The 24,131-nt window shown below is 48.2% G+C and overlaps 1 protein-coding gene across 1 annotated transcript in view; it reads right to left on the bottom strand.

The window, feature by feature from the left end:
* The window catches only part of LOC146817360 (CD109 antigen-like), a 1,044,213-nt gene that overhangs the window by 310,450 nt on the left and 709,632 nt on the right, over positions 1-24,131 (bottom strand). The window contains exon 21 of the mRNA XM_085610952.1: positions 23,556-23,771. Coding sequence (XP_085467078.1) covers positions 23,556-23,771 — 216 coding nt within the window. The remainder of the gene's footprint in view (positions 1-23,555; positions 23,772-24,131) is intronic.

Below are 24,131 nucleotides of genomic sequence, written 5' to 3'. Positions count from 1 at the left end.
CCTCTCGGCCTGATCCACCCCTGCTGCTTATAACTTGGGGGTTCCAAACTCAGCTAATGTTCCACCCGCAGTACACGTTGTGAGCTGACCAAGCGGTATAATCATTGGACCCTACAAAGTAGCTTAATCAGGATCTTAATGGTCTAGCAGATTCCAAAATAGCCCTAGTTCTGATCTCTCTTAACTTTCAGATCTAGATCTCTGTAGTATCCTACTGAGTTCCACCAGGCTCTCCATGTTAGGGGTGCCAACCAGACACCATAACTTGCAGATCTCCCTCGTAGCCAAAAGGACCAAACAAAACTCCAATTGATTCTGTACCCCTGTGAAGCCCAGCGCCTCTTCGGGCGACAAAACAGTGCCAAACAAGATAAGAGAGGGGCTTACCTCAATGCCCAGAGCATCGGTCAGAGTCTTACCCACGTTGCCCCAAAATTCTTGAATCAATGGGCAGGCTGCAAACACATGAATATCGTCCGCCTTCTGGGCACCACATGTCATAGATCTTGCTTCTCCACTGCCCTTTATTTTGGATAGTTTGAGAGGGGACCAGTATATACTATGGAGCATAAAGAAGTGGTTTCTTCTTAGTGAAGCAGATTTAATCACCGGGTAAAGTGTGTCTACAGATACTTGCCAAAGGTTTTTCAGCTCCTCGCACGGCAAGCTCTTTTCCCAGACCAGGTGTGGATGTTCTAGCTTCCTATCTGCTGCAGCAAGAAGATGATCATACCAGCGTGCTACTTCCTTCTTTTTTGGAGCCAGGTCTTGTAACTCATCTTCCATGGGGTTGTCCTCTAAGGATGGCCAGTGTTGGTTCCTACACCAGTATGAAATTTGGTAGAACTTGAATCTGGAGAGGGCTCCATTAGAAAGATTTCTCCAGAAGTCCCAGGGGAGACATTTATTGCCAGCCACGACATCTTTCCAGTATGTGACACCTGCGCCCTGTAGAGGCTGAGCCAGAGTGTCCAAAAGGCACTCTGGTGTCCCTGAGGAGACCCAAACTAGAGCCCATTCACTATAATAGGGCAGTCCCAAACAGGCCCGACAGTTCGACCACAGTTTGGTGGCCGCAAACAGTATTTTCAGCTGAACTTTTTAAAAGAATTTGGGGGCACCACATTTATACATAAATCCTACCTCATCAACATCCCTCAGCATAGCTTTAAACATACTGCCAATCAGGGAAGTGTCTGGCCTGAGAAGTAGCATCCTACAATTTTTTAATTGATACGTCCAACAGTACAACTGGAAATCCGGTAGACTCAAACCACCATGTGAGAGTTTACGCCTTAGTTTTTTCCAGGACAACATGATCCCTTTGCCTGCCCAGATAAATTAAGAGATCTTGCCCTGTATTTTAAGTAATTCAGCTGTCTCCAACTCCAGGGGGATATTATTAAAAAGATAAGCATATTTGGGGAGAACACACATTTTAACCAGGTTGACCCACCCATAAAGGGATAGCGGGATATTCTGCCACCTCTTCCATAAAACATCCACCTCTTTTGAGACTCTCTCCAGATTAATTTTAAGAATATCCCTGAGATCTTGAGTTAATATTACTCCAAGGTATCTTAGCTCCTTGGAGAGCCTTACCCCTTGAACTACAATGTTCCAGGCCATGATCTCAGTTTTATCGTTGTTAACCTCATAGCAAGATAACCTCCCAAAAGCCTCCACTTCCCCAAGTAACTCAGCTAGAGCAGGATTAACGTTTGATGATAATAGAATCAAATCATCAGCATATAGTGCTAATTTTCTCGTGAACCCATTTGCAGCATTCTGTCTTAAACTCTGAGCCAAAGGCTCGATGTACAGATCAAAAAGAATAGGGGACAACGGACACCCCTGCCTAGTACCACGTTCTATTGTGATCTCTGCGGTAAGGCTGCCATTAACCAGGATCTGAGCCCGGGGAGATTCTCCTGAGGACCCCTCTAAAAATATCGCCAAAGCCAAAAGCCTTCAAGGCCCTATTCAAATAGTGCCAGTTAACTTGATCAAAGGCTGTTGCTGCGTCGACGGAGATGATTGAGTGGGGGAGGGGGGGGTCAACCGCACCAATTAAGGTGTACACCAAATCCAGCATCTGCCTCCCCGGTAGAAATCCCTTTTGATCTCCATAAACTATAGGCCCCACGATCTTACAGGGCCGGGCATTCAAAATCCCTGCAAAGATCTTGTAATCACAGTTTAGCAGTGATATCGGCCTGTAAGATTGGCACTGGGTTGGATCCTTTCCTGGTTTCAATATCAATGTAATGACAGCATCTCTCCATGAGTCAGGTAGAGGGGAGATGCCTCCAAGAATTTCATTGAACAATTTCAACCAGACCAGAATGATTTCTTCAAACATTAAAACATAGACCTCAGTTAAGATCGCATTGGGTCCAGCAGCTTTCACTTTCTTAACTTTATTTAAGATGTCAAGTAACTCACTCCCTGTTATATCTTGGATAAGTGATTTTTGAGAATCCAAATTCAGCTTAGGAAGCTGTTTCCCAGTAAGCCAACAATCTATGTCCTCCTCCTCAACTGATAGATCCTCATGGTATAGATCTTGAAAGAATTCCATGAAGGCCTGTTCAATATCCCCTTTGTCCTCCATAACCTGGTTACCCACTTTGATCTTATTAATATAACTACTTGACCTATCTACTCTGCTCTTCATGGCGAGGAGTTTGCCACAGTTCTCACCTTGATCAAAGTCCCTCATTTTACATACTTCCCACTTCTGGAGGATAATCTCTTCCGTTTTAAGTCTGAACTTCAACTGGAGATCTTCAACCCTCCCTAGTAGACTTTCTTTCTCCATACCAAGGGCCTGCTCAGTCTTTAAAGCTGCCTCAGCTTCTGCTAACTGCCCTCCAAATCTGCCATCTCTGTATTTTTGGGATCTGGCCCAACCTATGGCTACGCCCTTCAGAGTCCCTCTCAGCCAGGCCTAAAAGGCATCCCACACTAGATATAGGGGGGCCGAATCCAAATTATGCTGGAAAAAGATAGCTGTTTCCCTCTTTATTAGGCCAGGAATAAAAGGTTAAAGGAGAAGTCTCCTGTTCAGGGTCCATCTCCTTAAGGTGAGCTCTGGGGAAGTTCCAGATTTAGAGCTATAGCCTCATGATCAGAGAGGTGAATAGGAAGATATTCAATTAGCCCAACGTTACCTAGTTCCGGGAGTTCTATGAAAATGTAATAAATTCTGGAGTAATGACCATTTTTTTGCTGTAAAAGGAATACTCCCTAGCATCACCCATTTTCTTCCGCCAAACGTCACAAAGATGACGATTTTTTAGTATTGCAGCAAGGTGAGCTTTAACCCATGGTGCCGCTATCTGTGTTCTGGGGGAAGATCTAACTAATTTATTGTTTAAAAGAACATTAACGTCTCCACCTAATATCAGGGGTGCCTCGAAATCTGCGAGGGCAAGACAAAGGTTATTTAGCAGAGAGATATCGTCCTCGTTGTGGCCATAATAGCTGGCTAAAGTGTATTTGGCACATTGACACCTGGCCTCAGCTATTACCCAACATCCTCTGTCACCGCCTGCGTCTTGATCAGCTCTGCTCCTGAATTTGTTTTAAGGATTATGGCCACCCCCTTCGAACAGCATTGTTGATCAGAGGCTACAATCTTGGCAACCCATCTTTGCTTACCAAACAATGCCTTATATTCAGACTGTAACAGGTGCGTCTCTTGAAGCATGAGGATCCTGGCTGGGCTATCTTTTAGGTATTGCATTACCAGGCGCTGCCTTCTCTTAACTCTTAGTCCATTGACATTACAACATAGAGCCTCCAGGCGTCCACCTCCCCCTGGGCTAGATCTATCCCCCGTCATTATCCTGATCCCCCCCCTTGGTACATCTACAGGTGCATGTTAAGTCACATGAGGTCCCTATTACAGATTTAAAAAAATATAATCCCTATGCTGCCCACCCACACACGTGACACACTCCCCTACCCTCCCACCCCACCCATGGGAACCCTCCATGACCACTAATTGGCAATTAACAATTGCCACTTTGAGCCGCAACTCACTAACCTGAAGAAAAAAAAAAGAAACACAGTTCATTGTCACTAATAACTGGACTCCCTTCAGGCGTTTAAATAAAGCCAACTAGCTAAGGTTTATTGTGTGCCAGAAAACTATCAACTTCCTCAGGGGGTCTAAAATTGTAAATCTTGTTAGCCCACATTACTTTCAAGAAGGCAGGTAATCTTAACTGTACTTGAGCACCAAGCTCTCTCAGCGTGTCCATCCGCTTACCCCTCTGCAATACAGGATATGCCTGATCTTATTCTGAACGATGAATCTTGAACCTGAATACTCTTGAGTTTAAGAGCAGCCCCGAGCAGTTGTTCTTTAAGCTGGTATGACTGGATATAAACCAAAATGTTCCTAGGCCTCTTCTATCCGGGATTCAACTTAAAAGGGTCCCTATGGACTCTTTGGATCTCAGTTTCCCAAACAGACGCCAAGGCTACCTGCGGGAAAACTTTAGTTAGGAGCTCTATAATACAAGTTTTAAATATTGTCTCCTTCCAGTCCTTCTCTCAAATCCAGAATCCTGATGTTGTTTCTCCTGGAGTTATTTTCAAGTCTCTCCAGCCTTTCTGAAAGATCCCTTTTTTCTTTCCTTCATCCTGACCACTTCCTGAGTATTACCCTTCACCTCCAACCTCAGGTCCCCCACTTTGTTTTCAAGATCCTCCATACGATGCGCCAGCGCAGACATGTTTTCCTCCAAGCTGGTGCAAGTGTCTTAGATCTTTTTTTGATTAATTTCCGGGGTGGAGAAGCACTCCCTGATCTCCAGAGACATTTGGCTCAACATCCCTAGTATTTGATCTGAGCCCTTTGCTACCAAGGGGGCCCCCTCTGGAGCTGCATCACCTATCCGATCGCCCTCCTCCTGACTGCCTCCACTCGGTGTAGTGGCTAACTCACTTAAGGGAGAGACTCTGTTAGATATAGTGATGGCTGAATTTGGTAATAGGGAGTCCCCCGGTATAGATGCACCCTGCTCGGAATTTTCCTTAAAACCCTGTATGTTGATTTTAAATTAGGATCTAAGTCTAGGGGTCACCCTTGCAGGCGCTAGAGTGGTCTTTTTCTTTCTCTCCTTTCTCTCCTTTACAGAGTTAACTTTCCCTGATTAACTTGAAGGTTCCTGTGCTTGTGTTTATTCTGTAAGTTGACTGGACTGCGAGTCTTGTTGGGGAGGAGGTTCTCTCCCAAGGAATGTGCCAGATCATAGTTTACATCTTTTACCTACTAAAGCCTCATTATCTGGAATAAGGCTGGTAGGGAGGACCGACAGTGATTTACACAGTGGAATCAGGATATCCCACTTAGGAAGCGTTTTTTTACCCCCATCTTGCTGAAGGGGTAACTCCATAGACTCCATGCCTTACCCTATCCCCTTTTAACAGGCTTAAGTCTTCTACGAGGCCCCCTTCCGAAGTACCTAGAGGGGAAATGTACACCTCAGTCTGGCAAGTACTCTGGGCTCTCGCTAGGGAGCAGCGTAGGCAGCGAGTACTGTCTCCGCCAAAACAAACCCAGTGGCAAGTAGACAACTCAAAGATGACACACCGGGCGCGGCGAGTCTCACCAAGCGCTCCGGCTGCCCTCAGAAGCGCAAAGACAGATCTGCCACACATCCAAGTTCAAAGTTGCGACGAACCTAGGGGCATGTACAGGCTCACCACTGCAACAGTTTTTCCCCTGTACCACTATGGTGGCCCCCCCACGCTGCGTCTTCTCCCTACCTGCTCCCAGATCTTTTGGCAGAACTCTACAAAAATAGACGACCCCTGGTTCTCGGCTGTGAGAGGCGTTCATGGCGTGCTCCTCACTGCTTCAGCACCTCGCCACATCCGAAACGCAGCCGCTAAGCGTCAGCTCGTAACCAGGTCAGCGGCCGGAGGTCGGCGTTCACAGTTTCCCAGAGCAGCCAAACTTCCACAGAGTAATTACTCCGCTGAGTGCACCGCTGGACCCCCGGAAGAGAAGACTAACAGAAAGGTGTCGTCAAGTAGGGCTACAACTTGTCAACGGGAGTCCATATCCTGCAGGTAAGTGAAAGCGGCTCGCGACCGGCTTCCTAGCTGGCCGCCATGTTCCCCCTGACTAGCAATGCTCACACAAAACCCTATCCTCGCACACTCCGTTGTGTCGGTTGCAATGCACCTATTACTTGGATTGTACACAAATTAATCAGCAAAGTCAGCTAAACTACTCCTGACACACTGGTACAAACACACGGTACAACACGGTGCACACTACCACCGAAGGCCTGCTCCCTCCGAATAGTGTAGCGTTCCTCCACATGCCCATGCTACCGACACATCCAGCTCCACTGCCACCAAGAGATGTATATCTGTCGAGGCTTCGACCCGTTCTTCTGCTGTGCATGGTGCGGCCTTCCATCAGCACACTTCGTCAAGTTGTGCAGCGGGGTTCAGAGTCTCTTCATACTTCGCATCATCGGGTCAAATGCTCCCTTCGAGGAGGTGAACATCAACAGTTATCAGTTTCTGGCAAATAGACGGAATCACACTCACCTGTTTCTCTTTGGGCAGAGCACTGACGGTAGTGTTATTCTACATCCTCTTCACAAACCTTCTAGCACCACGATACCGTCATGCCTTCCCCTTCCTAGTTGCTTTACCTACAATGCAAAAACACTCTCCCTACAATGGGGAAGGCAGATGGTCGACAATCCACGCTCCACTTTGAAACTAAAAAAGCTAACACAAGGTCCAGTTTGGATGACCCAGATCAGCCCAACGAAGAACAACCGCAAACGCCACCAGCCACCCAAGAAGACGATGTCAAAGATTTACTTCTGGCCATGAAACACAGCCTCACGGACATCTCATGCAAAATGGACTCCATGAATAGTTGCATGGATTTCATAGTACTAAAGGTAGACAAACATGATGGGCAAATCAAAGAGGCAGGGAGGCAGGTCTCTGACAATGAGGATACTACGACCCATGTGGCACAAATGGACAAACTTCTCAACGTCATTGCTGCCAAAAATGAGGACCTCGAGGCGCGCAGTCGTTGCAAAAACATCTGCGTCATTGGGATCCCTGAGAGCACCAACACTGGGCGAACGTCTGCTATGAGATACTTTTGGCGCTGAAGCCTTTTCCTCCCAACTGAAAGTAGAGAGGGCACATCGATCGCTAGGCCCCAGGCCTCCCCCAGGCACCACTACCCGGCCGATTGTAGCCCTTCTCCTTAACTACCGAGATTGCGACACAGCGTTAAAAATGGCTAGAGAGAAAAAGACACTCCACTATGAGGGCAACGACTTCACAATTTACTCAGATTTTATGGCCGCAGTTCAAGAGGCGAGACGTAAATTCCTACCGGCCAAACAAAAGCTGTGGAAGGCGCAAATTGAATACGCGCTTATGTAGCCGGCACGTCAACAATATTTCTTCACAAATCCACAACAAGTAGATGACTTTCTCAAAAAGTCAAGAAACATCCACCACACCGTGACACCACAGAACGCCGCTCCAGATCTTCATCTCCCTCAACTGTCTGAATATGAAAGTCAAGAACTTTAATACTGGAGACAATTTCTGATAAACCTGTCTTTGTTTGCACCTCATCATTAGCTTTGTGGGCCTTAGTGGCGTCGTATGGTTGCGGACTACTTCCAGTGAAAGAAACATACCGCGGCTACCCAGACGATCTGCTTGTTGGGTCGATGTTGAGAGACAGATAAGTGATACACGCAGCAAATATGCACTTAATTTTTGACAGGCACGTTATATAATATGTTAATAATTAGGACAATGCCAAGCACCTTTCCCCCCCCTCTATCCCCTGCCACTGGGAGGCTGTCTTTACAGCTGTGGGAGAAGGGAGAACTCGTTGCCCACTAGCGACCCCACGTGGGTGTTCCCCTTACCGTTTTTCTGTTGGGGTATTCGATTTGGACTGCAATGCCGAAGGTTAGTTGAAAGATGGGTGGGCAACAAAATGCCAGCACAATTGGGGTGCTGTTGGGGGAGGGGGAGGGATTGGAAAGGTTCATTCAAGTTTACACCACTGTTATTCTCCAGAAGGGACATGCAAACATACATCGAGAAGCACATCCACGGCTTTAAGTCAGGAACACATAATGATAAACCAAGGTAGTTCTGCTATGAACCTGCATACTGAGGGACTAAAGTTAAATTTCCTCATTTGGAATGTCAGAGGATTGGGAACTCCCCGGAAGCGTAGGCAAATACTTTCATATCTCGATCGACATCAAATTCACATTGCCATGCTGCAAGAGACACACTTTGACCCGCACCGTGCTCCTGGTTTCGCCTGCAGGTGGGCTGCAGACCGAGTCTTTTCATTGTACTCTACCTATTCCAGAGGCACAGTGATCCTTATCAAAAAGAGCACCCCTTTCATCGTGGGACCTATCATGATTTAATAGGTAGGAGCTGTATTCTTTGGGGTATATTGGATACACAGTCTGTCACACTAGCTGGTAGTTACGTGGATGATCCGGACTATTTCACCACACTATGGGGGCAAATTCTAAATGTAGGCTCCACTCATATCATCTGGGGGGGAGACTTTAACACTACATTATGCCCCTCCGCTGACAGATCTAACCCGCTCCCTCACCATTACACCAAAGCGCAGGGTGTATTGGCAAGCATGTTCCCCACTCATGGAATTACGGATGCGTGGAGACATGTTCACCCTAACGGGAGAGAAGGCACACACTATACAGCGGTAGACTCTACCTGGGCCCGTTTAGATTACTAAGCTGTTTCCCGAGGTGTTGTTCCATGGATAAATGCTGTTGAGCATTTAGCCAGAACTTATTCTGATCATGCTCCAGTCCGTATGACAATTTCACCCCCCAATTCGATTGCCACTCCTAGATGTTGGAAACTCATGCCAGACGCCCAGCTAGATACTGCATTCAAGGCTGAACTTGGCGCAGAAATAACTGTCTTCTTCCAAATAAATTCTGATTCTGTTACACATATAAACACGGTTTGGGAGGCCTTCAAAGTGACGATAAGGGGGTCTTGCATAGCCAAAAGCTTCGGAGTCTTAAGAGACATCCGACGCAGTCTGCGGAAGCTGGAGGAGTATCTGAAACATTTAGAAGGTGGCCTTTGGCAGGACACCTCCAGGTCTCAACAGGCAATATTTAGAGAAAAACTCTCTGAATATAAGGATACTGCTGAGCGTGAAGCTCGATTCCGGGGAAAATACTTTAGAGGGCGTAAGTACGGAGTGGGAGAGAGGCCGGGCAGAGCTTTGGCAATGGAAATTCGATGGCCCGCTTCTCCCATTACATCCTAGAAATTGTGGATAATGCTGGTGCACGACACAGAGACAGTCTCAAAACCCTTAATGACTTCACCAATTTTTACGCAGACTTATATAGCACTCGCAGAATCGAGCCTCCTGATCTCTCCACTTACCTGAAAGACATAGCTCTTGGCTGGCTGGGGAACGCTCAGAGAGAGTTTCTTGCTGCGCCTCTTGAAAGTGATGAGATAAGAGTTGCAATAATGTAGATGAAATCGGGAAAGCCCCTGGCTCCGATGGACTCCCCATCAATTTCTATAAAACCTATATTGATCAACTGCTCCCAATACTAAAACTAGTATACGAGGAGGCTCAGAAACTGGAGATTCTTCCCGGCTCGATGAGGGAAGCTCTCATTACCTCTCTCCTGAAACCTGGTAAACCTGCGAACACATGTGACTCACATCGCCCCCTTTCTCTAATTAATAACGACGCAAAAATCCTCGCCAAAATACTTGCTGACAGACTCAGCCTCCTGATGGAGATATTAGTCCTTCCGGATCAGGCTGGTTTTTATTCCAGGTAGGGGAACATCATATAATCTTCGCACTTTTTTTTCCATCCTACAAAATGTAGATCCACAGTTGGCACTAGTGGCGGTCTTCTTAGACGCCACTAAGGCCTTTGTTTCCGTTAAATGGGACTACTTATTCGTCATTCTCCAATGTATGGGGCTCCCGAAAGGTTTCTTGTCATGGATACGTCTCTTGTACACCACTCCGGAAGCAAAGGTTCTAATTAATGGACACACTTCCTCCTCCTTCTCTATTACTCGGGGATACCGGCAGGGTTGCCCGCTCTCCCCACTTCTCTTAGCGCTAGCAATAGAGCCTCTTGCGGCCAAAATTAGGCAACACCATCAGGATAAGGCATTACGCTGCTTCCTCCGCCCAGTACTCTTTCCTCTCAATGCTGAAGACAATACCCTATACGTCAGAGAACCTCTTCATAACCTCAATTCACTGCTTCAAGAATTTGTGCGATTGGGGAGACTCTCCGGCATTAATATTAATTGGGCAAAATCACAGATTTTTCCCCTCGCTACCTCGGCAACAGCGTTTACCCCTGATTTTCCCATAGAATGGTGCAGAAATTCTGCGGCTCAACTATGGCAGAGCATTGGATAATATAATAAGAGGTATAACAAGATGGGTTGCTCTCCCACTTTCCATGGCCGGTCGTACCTCTCTCATAAAAATGGTCATCCTCACCTAATTATTATACCTCTTTCTAAATATTCTGTATAACCCGGGCAGGAATTTCTTCTCCACACTTCGCTCGGAGTTAATCCGACTGACATGGGGTGGCAAACAACCTCGGCTGCAGTGGAAAACACTTACTAGACCTTATTCCCAGGAACAGTTGGACATCCCTAATTTTGAACTCTATTACCTCTGTGCACAGGCTCATTATGCCCATTATTGGCTCCACGCCCCTAGATACACACCTCACGTGGAAACCGAGCATTGGTTGGCGGATCCTGTTCCGTTGGAAGGTGCCATAATGACCACAACTACCCCTCTGGTGGCTGAACCATCATCGGTCGACTGCATGGTGAAAGCATGGCAGCACATTGCTAGACGTCTACAAGCCCCCATGTTATATCACCTCTGCTTCCCTTGGTCTACCACCCCAAAATGCCAGTCTTACAGGAAGGTACCTTTAAAAAAACTAAAGCTAAATACGACATCACTTGCTGAGGAGATCTTTATTTAAATGGGAAATTCTGCACACTCCAACAACTCTTTTCAAAGCAACCACCCTCCCCCATGGATATTTTCCTATACGTCAGAGTGCGACAAGGCATTAAAGAGTTTACCCCCTCATATCCACTGGAACCCCAAGAGGTTGCCCCATTACGTACAATACTACGCACAGACACTGCCTCACATTTAGTTTCTAAAGTATATCACAGCCTATACATCAGCCCAACCTTGGCCTCTTGTGCTGCTAGAGACAAATGGGCTGCTGAAATGGGACATGACATTACTGATAGGCAATGGGATTATTGTTGTACTCAGACAGAGCAGGTCTCCTCTAGTAGCCGCTTACGCATCACACATTACACATTTCTGCACCACACATACTACACCCCGGTCCAAATGTGTAGATATAAACCATGTGATAATGATAATTGCGATAGGTGTGGTATGGGGGCGGCAGACTTCCTGCACCTGGCCTGGGAATGTCATGCTGTCCAAGCTTACTGGCGACAAGTGATTGCAGCGTTGGAGCAGATTAGGGGTTGGCGGAATTTGCGGAATTCACTTTCGCAAACTATCGCGAAAATGTTAAAAATCTACGCAAACACGCGGAAATATCGCGAAGACGCAGAAGTTTTTTTCCCGCCCGTTCGCGGTATTTTCTGCATGATCGCGGCTCGCCAACTTACCCATGCGGTTGCTCACGGGCGCAGCCATCTTGTTTTCACTTGTCCCGCCTGCTTGCGTTCGATATGACGTGTCCGCGATCTCAATCATCTCATACTCTCGCGGTGCATGATCGCGAGAAGAAAGACGTGATCGCGCGACGAGTGACGCGATCGCGCGACAAATGACGTTAATGCAGGCGCGAACTGTCGCGGAAATGGCTACCAACAATCTAACATCTCGTGGAGAACGCAACTTTTCGGCGAACGCAGGGATTCAGGTAAGGCGATCGAGCGCACGCGAGAATGTATTTTTTTACAGCGGAGGAAGAAAAAAATTTCCGGTAAGATGCGGATTGCGGAAATGTTTACATTTTCGCGCTCTCCGCCGAACGCGAAAATGTCAAATTATCGCAATTTCTGCAAGCGGAACGGAATTTTCGCCCAGGCCTAGAGCAGATGACTTCCTTGAAGCTCCAGTTATCTCCCATGCTGACCCTACTAGGCTACACGGAAAACTTAGTCGCAGCACAACGCAAATTTGTCTCATTTGGTCTCCTATTGGCTAAAAAGAAAATAGCGTGTAGATGGGGGCGAGGCACGTCACCAAAATTTAAGGAGTGGATTAAAGACATGTTATTCTGGCAGGAACAAACATACACATCTGCTGAACTCCTTCCTCTCACTTCACGTCCTCGTGACATTTGGGCCCCCCTGAAGGCGTATCTCTTGGAACACCCGATTGATGCTATGAACACTACACGCTATGCCAGCAGTTGAACACAATACTTGACTTCCGGCCGCCTCTTCATGACGCATACATACTCTACAGCCAGTATAATGTACCATATCTACTCAGATAAAGTTCTGGATAGCATCTGTGGTTCTGTTGCAAATGGTTAATGTGTAAAATGCCTACTGTGATTTATGTTGTTCCGGACACTGTTAAGTATCTATATGCTACCTTAATTCCAATATTAAACATGTGTCTACCCATCTACTGTATATGTTATGCTGGATATTTGTTGCAAAACTTTTTTTTTAAAAAGAAATTTTAAAAAGTGTCTTGGACAGTGTTAAAAACTACGTTTTGAGTTTGTCTAGGTAGTAAATAGGCTATGCTATGCTATGTGTTTTTTGTAAAGAGCACTATCACAGAGAGCTTCATGAGGGTAAAAATCTATGGGCTGAAGTGAATACGGATACCATTGATAAACAAGCACTGGTAAAGCCAATAGGTCTCAGCAATGCGAGAGCTATTGGCATTGTGAATGTGAATGTCTTTAAGCCATGTTGTATAGCAGCACGTCTGCAGTTCAGCATGGCTTAATATCACGGGAAAGTGCTATGATGCTGACCATGTCACAGCACTTTATTGTGTGGCAGAAGGGGCGGGACAAAGGAACTCAACATGGGGGGGAGAAGAGATCGCGCACGAGCTGTGTAGCCGGAACCTAAAATGGATTTGTCCTTGTGTAATGTAACTGTTTCTCATGTAAAGCACTCCAATACCTTCAGGTTGATTTTGTGCCTCAGTAAAAAACAAAATGGAGCTCATCACTCTGTCTGCCTGCTGGGTATGGTCCTAGATAACGCAGAAGGGGCCGTAAGTAGAAAAGAGACGGACAGGGGAAAATCCAAACATGGATGGGGGGATGGAGGAGTTGGTAAAGAAGAAATGGACAGGGGCAGGACGTGAGAGGGAAAATACGCAAAAGGGATTGGGTGGCTGGGAGCAGAAAAGAAGCAACACAAATGAGGGAAGAGTAGTAGGGGAGAGGAGCAACTTCAAACATTAACACTCATATGGAGTGCTGAAACACAAATAAAAAGTAGCCCCAAAAATGAAAGCAGTGGATGTGCTTGGGGAGGGCCAAACACAAGAGGAGGCATGAAGCATGCATGCCATGACAAACGGGAACGAAAGATATGAGAGAGCGAAATTGAAGCTAACAAATGGTAAGTCTATGGGCGGGCTGTAGCCCACTAACTGTAAATATAATGTCTGGAAGAGACAGCGCATGCGCTGTCAAGCCGAGACGTAAAAAGGCAGGGTTTTAGCTGACTTCTGAGAATTTCCAAAGAAGATTAGGAAAGATGATGCAGTGAGAGAAAGTTCCAAAGCCTACAGGCATCTATCAAGAAGGCTGTATCCCATGAAAGTATATTGTGAGGAAGAATATGGAGCAGAGATTGATCACCACACCGTAGAGTAGGGGTAGAAAGATGTCAGTTAAATTTAGAGGCCACGTAAGGAGGGTACAAGAGTACACCACTTAATGGACAGTATTAGACATTTTTTTCAGCTAGGGAGCTGTCAAGTGGGTGCGTTTTAAATCAGTTGAAGACACTTACGTCATAAAACAAAAGATCCCAGGTAAATGCTATTCCCATAATCTATCCTAAACTGAATGAAGGCAAGAACACCAATGAAGTCTCCCTATCCATTCTTAATCAGAAAACCCTCACCAATGTGATATAGCCATTGGTGTGGAATGCAGCAAAGAGGTTTTGCATGGTATGGGCTTCCAAAGCTTCCTCCCAAATGGACAGCAGCAAACAGAAAAAAAACATAGGGCCTTTTATTGACACTGTTTTAGTTCTGTGAAGGGGCCTGAGACCAGGTAATCGATCATTAACAAAGTTGTATCTTGAAGGTACTGCTGTAATGCGATTGCTACTTCTTATTCTAACAATTTGGCAAGGAATGCTGAGACAGCTGAGAGCCCAAGACCCGCTTTTAGTCACATTCATAATAATATCATAATATTAGTACATCCAGAAGTACGTGATTGAGGGGATCCTCTGTAATTACTGATGTTAACACAAAGAGAGCACCATCATGCATGTGTTAATATGTGAACCTTCTTTGATGATGGCCATTAGTCTTCCAGTACTTTTAGCTGCTGTATACTGACACTTTCCTGGAACTCTTTGCAAGAGACTGCAATGTGTTTTTTCAGTCGGTGAGACCCTGGGATGGCCAGACCCTAGACTGGCCAATGACATCTGTAATTCCACTGTTTCAGAAACTACAAACTGATGTCAGGCCATGTGGTAGGACGAACGTTCCTTAGGAACCTGTGTCTGACAGCTCACTAGACGGTCTCCCTTTCAACGTGTATTTTTTTTATATTAGACTTGTGTTTTCAGAGATTCTGTAAACACACAATTCTCCCTGATCTACTGAACGCATGCTACATTGGCCATTGGAAGGCTACAACGACTGTACTCTTTAGGCATTTTGTTGTTGCACACTGCAAAATCGACACATAGGAGGCATGTGCAGCAGAGTGACAGTCACTTCAGCAGCACAGCAGTCTTTCTTCCTGGCAGTCTTGCACAGGTCCAAAAGTGTGCTGAAGAGTTGCTGTCTGAGGTCCAATATTTACACTCGGTTCCTTCTTTGAAGTGGGAGAAACGTCTAGAGGATTATCTTTGAAGTGCTCAGGTTTTCTGCCTTCCCTTCCCTACTACAGGCTAGGCTAGACTAAGTCAAGCTGCCCACTTACCTTAACTGGTCTTCTGACCAGTTAAGGCCCTTTCGGACCCAGCGCTCTGCTGAACCAGCATGTGCTTCCTCCTCTGTCCTCTCTCCTCCTCCGCTCCACTTTGTCTGTGACCACTTTTAACCTTCCCGCTTTTTCTCTTTTTGCCATCTTTTCTGCCAAATCTGCCACCTTCTTCAGCTAACTTTGCCAACTTTTTCTCCCAATTTTGCCTCCTTGTTTCTGGTACTTATGCCACCATCTTCCTGGTACTTTTGCCTACTTTTTTTGATTACTTTTTCCCTCTTTTCTTGATACTTTTGCCACTTTTTCCTGCCACTTTTGCCTCCTTCATTCTGCTACTTTTGCTGCCTTTTTTCTGCTACTTCTGCCTTCCGTTTCTGCTACTTGGGCCTCACCTTTCTGCTGCTACTTCTTTCTGATACTTTTGCCTCATTTTTCTGATTACTGTTGCCAATTGTCTCTGCATACTTTCGATGCCTTCTTTTGCCACCTTTGTCGCTCCCTTTTGACCCTCTGTCACCCTCAACCCCTTTGCTATTTACCCATTCCCACCTTCTCACCTCTCCTGCGCCTTACCTGCTCTCCTGTGCGTCTTCCTGCTCTCCTTCCCGACTCTGGAAGCCCCACCCACCGCACCACTCCCAGTACCTACTTTTAATGGTGGCTGCAGCGCAACCCAGTTGAGCAAGTGCCAAGGCTCCCCACTTACCTGGACTTGCCTCTGACCTGTCAGGGCACTTTCAGATCCAGCAGTCCGCTGAACCAGCAACCACCGCCACCTCTCTTATCCTCCGTTCCTCTTCACTTCTGTTTCTGATTCCCACCTTCCTGCTTTTTCTCATTTTGCCACCTTTTCTGCTAACTCTGCAACCTTTTTCAGCTCACTTTGCCACTTTTTTTCTGCCATTTTTGCCTCCTTTTTCTGCTGCTTTTGCCACTGTCTCTCTACTTTTGCTTCCTTTTTCGGATTATTTTCCCCACCTTTTCCTTCTACTTTTGCCACCTTTTTCTGCTGCTTTTGCCTTGTTTTTCTACTACTTCTGCTGCCTTTTTTCTGATACTTTTGCCTCCCTTTTCTAATTACTATTGCCACTGTTCTCTGCGTACTTTCACTACTTATTTTTATCACCTTTGTTACTCTCTCTTGACCCCCTCTCACTCCCAGCCCCCTCCGCCGTTCAACTGCTTCTCCCCTCCCACCCTCTGCTCCTTACCTGCCTTCCTGTGCGCCTTCCTGCCTCCTCTTCCCAATCACTGCGCCCCACCCACCTCCCAGGACCTACTTAATGGAGACTGCAGCGTGGCCGCGCAGCGTACTATCTGCTGGTACACCAAAGGCAAGCCCGTCTGCACCCATCCGCGCTCCTTAGTGCCTCAACGGCGCCCAGTGCTACAACCCATATCTTCCCGCCCCACAGAGGATTCACTATCACCAAGCTCTACACCCTCAACAATGGAAACTGCAACAAACACTGCCATTAAACCGACCAGGCTTCACAATAGAACCTTTGACCTGCACCTACTGTCACTTCACCTGTCACAGCCCACACACCAGCCCACAGACCAGCCCCACCCAAACACACCACAGATACCACCTGAATAAAAACATCAACTCACATGCGCCCTTCTCCACACACTCACTATGTAAACACACCACTGAGATTTGGGACCTCTTCCCCACCCTCACACTTGATGTCCTCTTCCTCTTAGAGACCTTGTTCAACCCCACCTGACATCGCTGCCGCAATATCCGAAAGATACAAGATCACCCACCACAACCACATCAACAGGCCTGGTGGAGGGACTGCCATCACACACATGGAATAGATCTATTACACTACCACAAATGACGACATCACCCTTGCCATTGCACACCATAAACTTCCGGCTCCAAACAGAGAGCAAAACCACCTTCAGGGGCACCCTTGCCTACCATCCTCCAGGAACACTTTCAGCCTTCTGCAACTTCATCAGCGACTTCATCGCGCCCCTGGCTATAGTCTTCAACAGCAACATTTTCCTCAGCTACGTCAACTTCCATCTAGACAACCACAATGACATCATCCCTTCCAACCTCCATGGCAGCATGAACAACATCGGACTCACCAAACTCGACCACTGTGACCCAGTCACGGATACATTGTAGAGTTGTACATAGTTGACCACTATGTAGGCATGGCATATGCACCCTATGCAATGAAATAGTTTGTCCTGGATGTGGTCAAATGCTCTAGGCGCAGGGATGATGTGGATTCCCAGCTCACCAAGAATGAGAATAGATGGATTTGGATGGCCAAAAAGGTGGCTGAGGGTCTGAATCAACATGTGGCGTGGCATACACTGGCCACATTATAAAGGAACATTTGAGTATGGAATGCTGGATTATGTGTGCTTTTAAACTTCTCTTTTGCAGTAAGATATGAAATACAATTGATGGTTTTGTCTGGCATGTTATAAATTGAAAGATAAGGATCAGTGCCATAGCAGGGGAAGGGCAGAGGGAAGTGGTCCACCCTGGGCTGCCTGTGTCTTGGGGGTGGCAGCCTCCCCCCCACTCTTAACTGCAGACGTTGCAGAAATCGCAACCCCGCTCTTACATGCGGTTGCCATGGGCGGCACGCAGGGATCGCCATGGGTGGCACAAGGTCTAGCTATGCAACTGATAATGATTTACCTACCAGGACAATGGAGTTATAAACTTATTTTGTGAAGAGGATTCTGCGCCTCCCCAGATCCCTGCAATGAGTGCATAGTAATAATTTTGAGCGATCGTGTGGTGGCACCAGTGTTAATATATTGATGTACTGCTGTATATTGGTGTACATAATACATTTGTACTACATGAATTTACAATGTATATGAAGAAACAATGATTGAGTCTAATAATAATAGGGAGACAGCCATTACAACATGGTCTTAACCACGAATGACCATTACCACACATTCTCTACAATGAACATGCCTTTAGCACGCATGTCCGTTACAACTAATCATTTACCACAAATATGCCTTCACCACGCACGCCTTTACTACGAAATCAGACCTATGTAATAAAGCCATGTTCTTTGCAAAGTATGCATTGTAATGGTCATGCGAGTTATGACAGCAGCAGGGGGCGGTTTTAGGGTTCATGGCTAGGAAAACAGGGTTCATGCAGGGGCGGTTTTAAGGTCAGGGGCAGGAAAAAGGGGCTGCGGAAGGGTGCGGATTTAGAGCTCATGGAAAGGAAAAGGGTACAATGCCAGGCATTTGGCAATCTGATGACTGTTCGGTACTCCATCAGAACCCCATGTACTCACACTCTCCCCAAAAGCAGTAACAATTATTGGTTAAAAAACACTGAAGGGGAGTTTTTTTTGAGATTCAGAAGAATTTGCATTTAAATATAATTGCTAGTCCTCGAAGCTTAAAGGTACTGTGACGAGGAGCTGCCCACGGACGATGTCTCCTCTTCAGAGACGCTACCTAAACAATTGCCTCCTTACCTCTCCCCCTATTCCGTTCTCTATTTTCAGGCCCCGGTTCCCACTAATGACGGACACTATCCCTTTACCTTCCCTCAGCAACAAGCCTCTCACGCCGACCATGTGACTTGGTCACATGACTGCCTCCCCTTCAAAGAGGAAGTGACTTCGGAAACGAAGAGTCCGCGTCAGAGCCCAGCGAAGGAAGTAACGGCAGCGTCTAGAAGAGACCGGGACGTCCAGACCTTCTTCGTCAGCCCAGGACTTACGGGACCGTGGAGTGACCCCATTGTGGAGGTGGAAACAGAAAGCCAGCACGCCGAGATACTGCCAGACGGAGACCCGGAAGAGAAGGAGCCGGACCTTCTACGGCAACGTGCTGTTTCCTGCCACAGCCCAGGAGGGTCGTGGCTTCAGAAGGTACGGGGACAACTGGGGGCCGTGTGGGGCAAGGGGGGCTCAGGAGTTGAGGGCAGGCGGTTCCGCATATGCTCAAGAGCTGAGCCCAGTATACAGAGGCAAAGCTATCTAGAGCATAAAACCTCCTAGACAGGAGTAGGAAAATCGCTGGTGTTGGTCGGGTGCCTGGTCCCTCACTCCCTTACCCCTTTTTTCAGCAAAACCCCAGAGACCTTCCTTACCAAATCTTATTTCTGTTTTTTTTTGTTTTCTTTCCCCTCTTGCCCTGAGTGCGACATCGGCCTGACAGAGGTATCCCTTCAGTCTCCTACATCCTGAAGCACCGGGACAAGGTTCTCTGATGAAAGAGAACAAAGATTGTGCCCTGGGAGAAGGACCTTATACTTTCCACACAAAGAAAGCATTTACTTTAGAAACACTGTATTAAAAATAAAGCAGTGATCAACAAAACACTCACTGTCTCCCTGTCTCCTTCTCCACCGCGCCACAGGTATGTTATCCCGAACTAAAACATCAATCAATCAATCAATCATAGCATTTATAAAGCGTACTACATACCCGTGAGGGTCTGAAGGTGCTGGGGGGGGGGCGTTGCTACTGTTCGAAGAGCCAGGTCTTGAGGAGTCTCCTGAAGGTTAGGAGGGTGTTCCATGTCTTGGCGGTGAGGTGGGAGAGTGATCTGCCGCCGGCGGTCACTCTTCGGATTTGGGGGCGGCGGCAAGGGCGTGGTCTGTGGAGCGGAGCTGGCGGGTGGGGGTGTAGAGGCTGAGTCGGCTGTTGAGGAACGCTGGTCCGGTGTCGTGGAGTGCCTGGTGTGTGTGGGTGAGAAGCTTGAAGGTTATCCTCTTGTTGAAGGGGAGCCAGTGCAGGTCTCTCAGGTGGGGTGTGATGTGGCTGTGGCGAGGGACGTCGAGGTTCACGCGTGCGGAGGCGTTCTAGATGTGTTGGAGCCGTTTCAGGAGTTTGGCCAGGGCTCCTACGTAGAGTGCGTTGCCGTAGTCCAGTCTACTGCTGACGAGGGCCTGGGTGACTGTCCTTCTAGTTTCGGTGGGGATCCACTTGAAGATCCTGCGAAGCATGCGGAGGGTGTTGAAGCAGGCGGAGGAGACGGCGTTGACCTGCTTCGTCATGGAGAGGGTGGAGTCAGGGATGACCCCTAGGTTGCGTGCGTGGTCGGTGGGTGTAGGGGGTGCTCCTAGTGCAGTCGGCCACCAGGAGACGTCCCAGGCCAAGGGGGTGGATCGGAGGATGAGGACCTCCGTCTTGTCCCAGTTTAGCTTCAGTCGGCTATTTCTCATCCATTCGGCGATGGCCTTTATTCCTTCGTGGTTTTGGCTGTGTGGGGGTCTTTGGTGAGGGAGAGGATCAGCTGGGTGTCATCAGCGTAGGAGATGAGGTTGAGGTCGTGCGATCGTGCGACGTGGGCGTGTGGTGCCATGTAGACGTTGAACAACGTTGGGCTGATGGATGAGCCTTGGGGTACGCCGCAGATGATCTTGGTGGCTTCGGAGCGGAAGGGGGGAGGCAGACGCTCTGAGTTCTTCCAGAGAGGATGGAGGTGGTCTAGTCCAGGGCCTTCTCTTGGATTCCGGTGTCGTGGAGGCATGTTCGTAGTGTGCGGTGCAGACCGTGTCGAAGGCGGCTGACAGGTCCAGGAGGGTGAGGGCCGCGGTTTCTCCGTTGTCGAGCAGGGTCCTGATGTTGTCGGTGGCGGCGATGAGGGCAGTTTCGGTGCTGTGGTTGCTGCGGAACCCGGACTGGGATGGGTCCAGGATGATGTTCTCCTCGAGGAAGCTGGTAAGTTGTTTGTTGACGGCCTTTCGATGACCTTCGCCGGGAACGGGAGCAGGGAGATGGGTCGGAAGTTCTTGAGGTCCTTGGGGTTTGCCTTGGATTTTTTGAGTAAGGAGTTGATCTCGGCGTGCTTCCAGCTCTCTGGGAAGGTCGCTGTCTCGAAGGAGATGTTGATGGTTTTCCGGAGATCGGTAGCGATGGTGCTGCTGGCTTTGTTGAAGATGTGGTGTGGGCAGGGGTCTTCCGGGGATCGGAGTGGATGGTGTTTATGATCTTGATGGTGTCGTTGTTTTTGATATTGGTCCAGGCGGTTGGTGCGGGTGGTGGTCGTGGGAGCGGGTGTCTCCGTGGTTGTCGGGGTGGTGACGACCTCGAAGCTGTCGTGGATGTCTGCGATCTTGCGATGGAAGAAGGTGGCCAGCGAGTGGCACAGGTCTTGTGATGGTGGGATGTCGTTGGTGCTGGGGTTGGCGAGTTCCTTCACGATGTTGAAGAGCTCTTTGCTGTTGTGTGCGTTGTTGTCTAGGCGGTCTTTGAAGCAGGTCCTTTTGGCGGATCTGATGAGGTGGTGGTGTCTGCTGGTGGCATTCTTGTGGGCTGTGTAGCTCTCCGGTGTTCGTTCATGGATTCAGTTTTTTTCTAGTTTTCAGCAGGTTCGCTTGGAGGCCTTGAGGTCTTCGGTGAACCAGCTGGCTCTCTTGCTGGTGTGGGTGTTGGAGGGTTTCTTGAGCGGGGCGAGAGTGTTGGCGCAGTCATCGATCCATTGTCTGAGGCTGCGGGCTGCGGTGTCGGGGTCGGTCGGGTCTGCGGGTGGGCTCTGGGCGAGGGCGGTGGTTAGCTGGTCCTTGGTGATCTTGCTCCAGCGGCGGCGAGGCATCTTCTGGGTGTGGTGGTGCGTGGTGGGTTTCCGGAAGGTGAAGTGGATGCAGCGGTGGTCGGTCCAATGGAGTTCAGTGGTGCGGTTGAAGAAGACGTGGGAGTTTGCTGAGAAGATGGGGTCAAGCGTGTGGCCGGCGGAGTGGGTGGGTGTTGTGACGATTTGTCTGAGTCAGAGGTTGGCGAGGTTGTCGATCAGGGTGGAAGAGTTGGAGTCGTTGTTGTTCTCGAGGTGGAAGTTCAGGTACCCGAGGAGGATGTAGTCCATGGAGGCGAGGGCAGCTGTGCTGATGAGGTCGGCGATGGAGTCGCTGAACTGCGGTCACGGTCTGGGGGTTCTGTAGACGAGGGTACTTCTGAGGGTGGTGTTGGGGTCAGTGTGGATCTGGAAGTGGAGGTGTTCAGCGGTGCTGAGGGTGTCGTCGGTGTCTGTTGAGATTTTGAGAGTGTTTCTGGGGACGATGGCAATTCCTCCTCCTACTCCATTGGTGCGGTCCTTGCAGGTGATCTTGTAGCCTTCTGGGATGGCTATGGCGATGTCGGGTGCCGAGGAGGGGTTCAGCCAGGTCTCCGTCAGGAAGGCGACGTCTGGGGCGTTGGTGTCAAGTAGGTCCCAGAGTTCGACGGCGTGTTTGCGGGCGGAGCGGGTGTTGAGCAGGATGCATCTGAGGAAGTTGGGTTCTTCGGTGGGTGGGTTGGTGGGCCGGATGCTGGTGAAGCTGCAGTTCCGGCAAGAGAAGGGTCCTTGGGTGCGCTTCGGGGTGGCCAGGCAGCAGGTGCGTGATCGTCCGGCATTGAGTGCGTGGAGGGTGCTGGAGTCGTAGCAGAGGCAGGCGTTGTGGTGTTTGTGGGGGCCAGGGGTCCTGACGCTGGGCGCGGTCCAGGCGCGGATGGGTGCAGACGGGCTTGCCTTAGGCGTGCCAGCGACGTGCCCGCTGCACGCGGCCGCTGCGCTGCATCCATATGAGGGGATGTGGGAGGGAGGAGCAGCTGGGAGGCGGGAGCAGGGAGGCAAATGGGAGAACAGGGGGCGGGGACGCAGGGGACGCAGCGGCGGGATAACAACGAAGGGGGAGCGGAGGGTGATACAGAAGGCAAGGTGGGGGGCACAGAGGGACACAGAGGGGAGATAAAGTGCAATACAATGAATTAACACAGTCCAAAGCGGGAGAGAGCGAGAGAGAACACAATAATGCCCACACAGTAATTAAGGCAGCTGAGAGACAGAGTAACGCAACAAACAGGAAAACAGGCACAGACCAAGGCGAGAGGCAGCAGCGGGCACACAGGAGGGCTGTGTGGTGGCGAGGGGAGCAACCTGCCTGGTGACAGGGTCAAGGGTCGCTGACCCTTGACCACAAAATGTTCATAGTGAAGGCATGCATGGTAAAGCCATATGCATGCATGCATGGTAATGATGTATGCGTGGTATTGACAGCAAAGTAAAGGTATGCGTGGTAGTTGCATGCGTTGTTCTGTAATACAACCACACTAAGGCTGTCAGGTCTTACAGTCTCTTAGTATCGTTGCTAACACAAATGTAACCCTGAATAGTTATTAACCCATAAAATAGTTTTTGATTTCCAGAACCCGAATCGATAATTCGGAATTCATATCTGTAGTGATGGAAAAAAAATACAAACAAAATAAATAATATAAAGGCAGTGGCAGTTACTGTTGTCAGTCTGAAGCGCAAAGGGAATGAATATTTTTCGTTACTCTTATATTTTCTGCAACCAGTCAATTTGAGATGCACTCACCTTGACTATGACTTTCTTGGTAATGTCAGCAAATGCTTCAGATGAGGTTGCAAGCACGGTGAAACTAATCTCACCCAATTGTTTTGGTCTGACTGGAAACAGGACTGTTCTTCCAGAGTTACTAGGCACGGATGCTCTCCTTTGGTTGGCGACAGTGTTGGCATTTGATGCACCTATTAGTTCAAATGAATCCTCAATTTGCAATGTCGCCGTTACCTGTAAACATAAAAATATAAGTTGGTTTAAATAAATCGTGCTTTTAAAAAGACACAATAACACCTTGAAATGCTATTCCGCCGGGTTTCGTGTCACACTGATCTAGGTCAGTTGAAGATATTAAGGAATAAAAGACTATTGTTTTGATTATACCTGCCACCCATGGGGAGGGGATTGTGGCATTCTGTATTAGATTTAGACTTGTGTTCAAAATTTATTGGATGCAATATATTGCACCTATTCTGAGTTTTCCGTAATATTTGGAAAAATAAGCAGATTTTGATGTTACTGAACCAAAATCCACATATCGCAATACTTACTAGGATTTTTACCCCCATTGAATTACAGCAGGTTTCACCT

Source organism: Triturus cristatus, chromosome 6, assembly GCF_964204655.1.
Source record: "Triturus cristatus chromosome 6, aTriCri1.1, whole genome shotgun sequence".
Lineage (NCBI taxonomy): Eukaryota > Metazoa > Chordata > Amphibia > Caudata > Salamandridae > Triturus > Triturus cristatus.
This window is presented reverse-complemented; position numbering and strand designations above follow the sequence as displayed.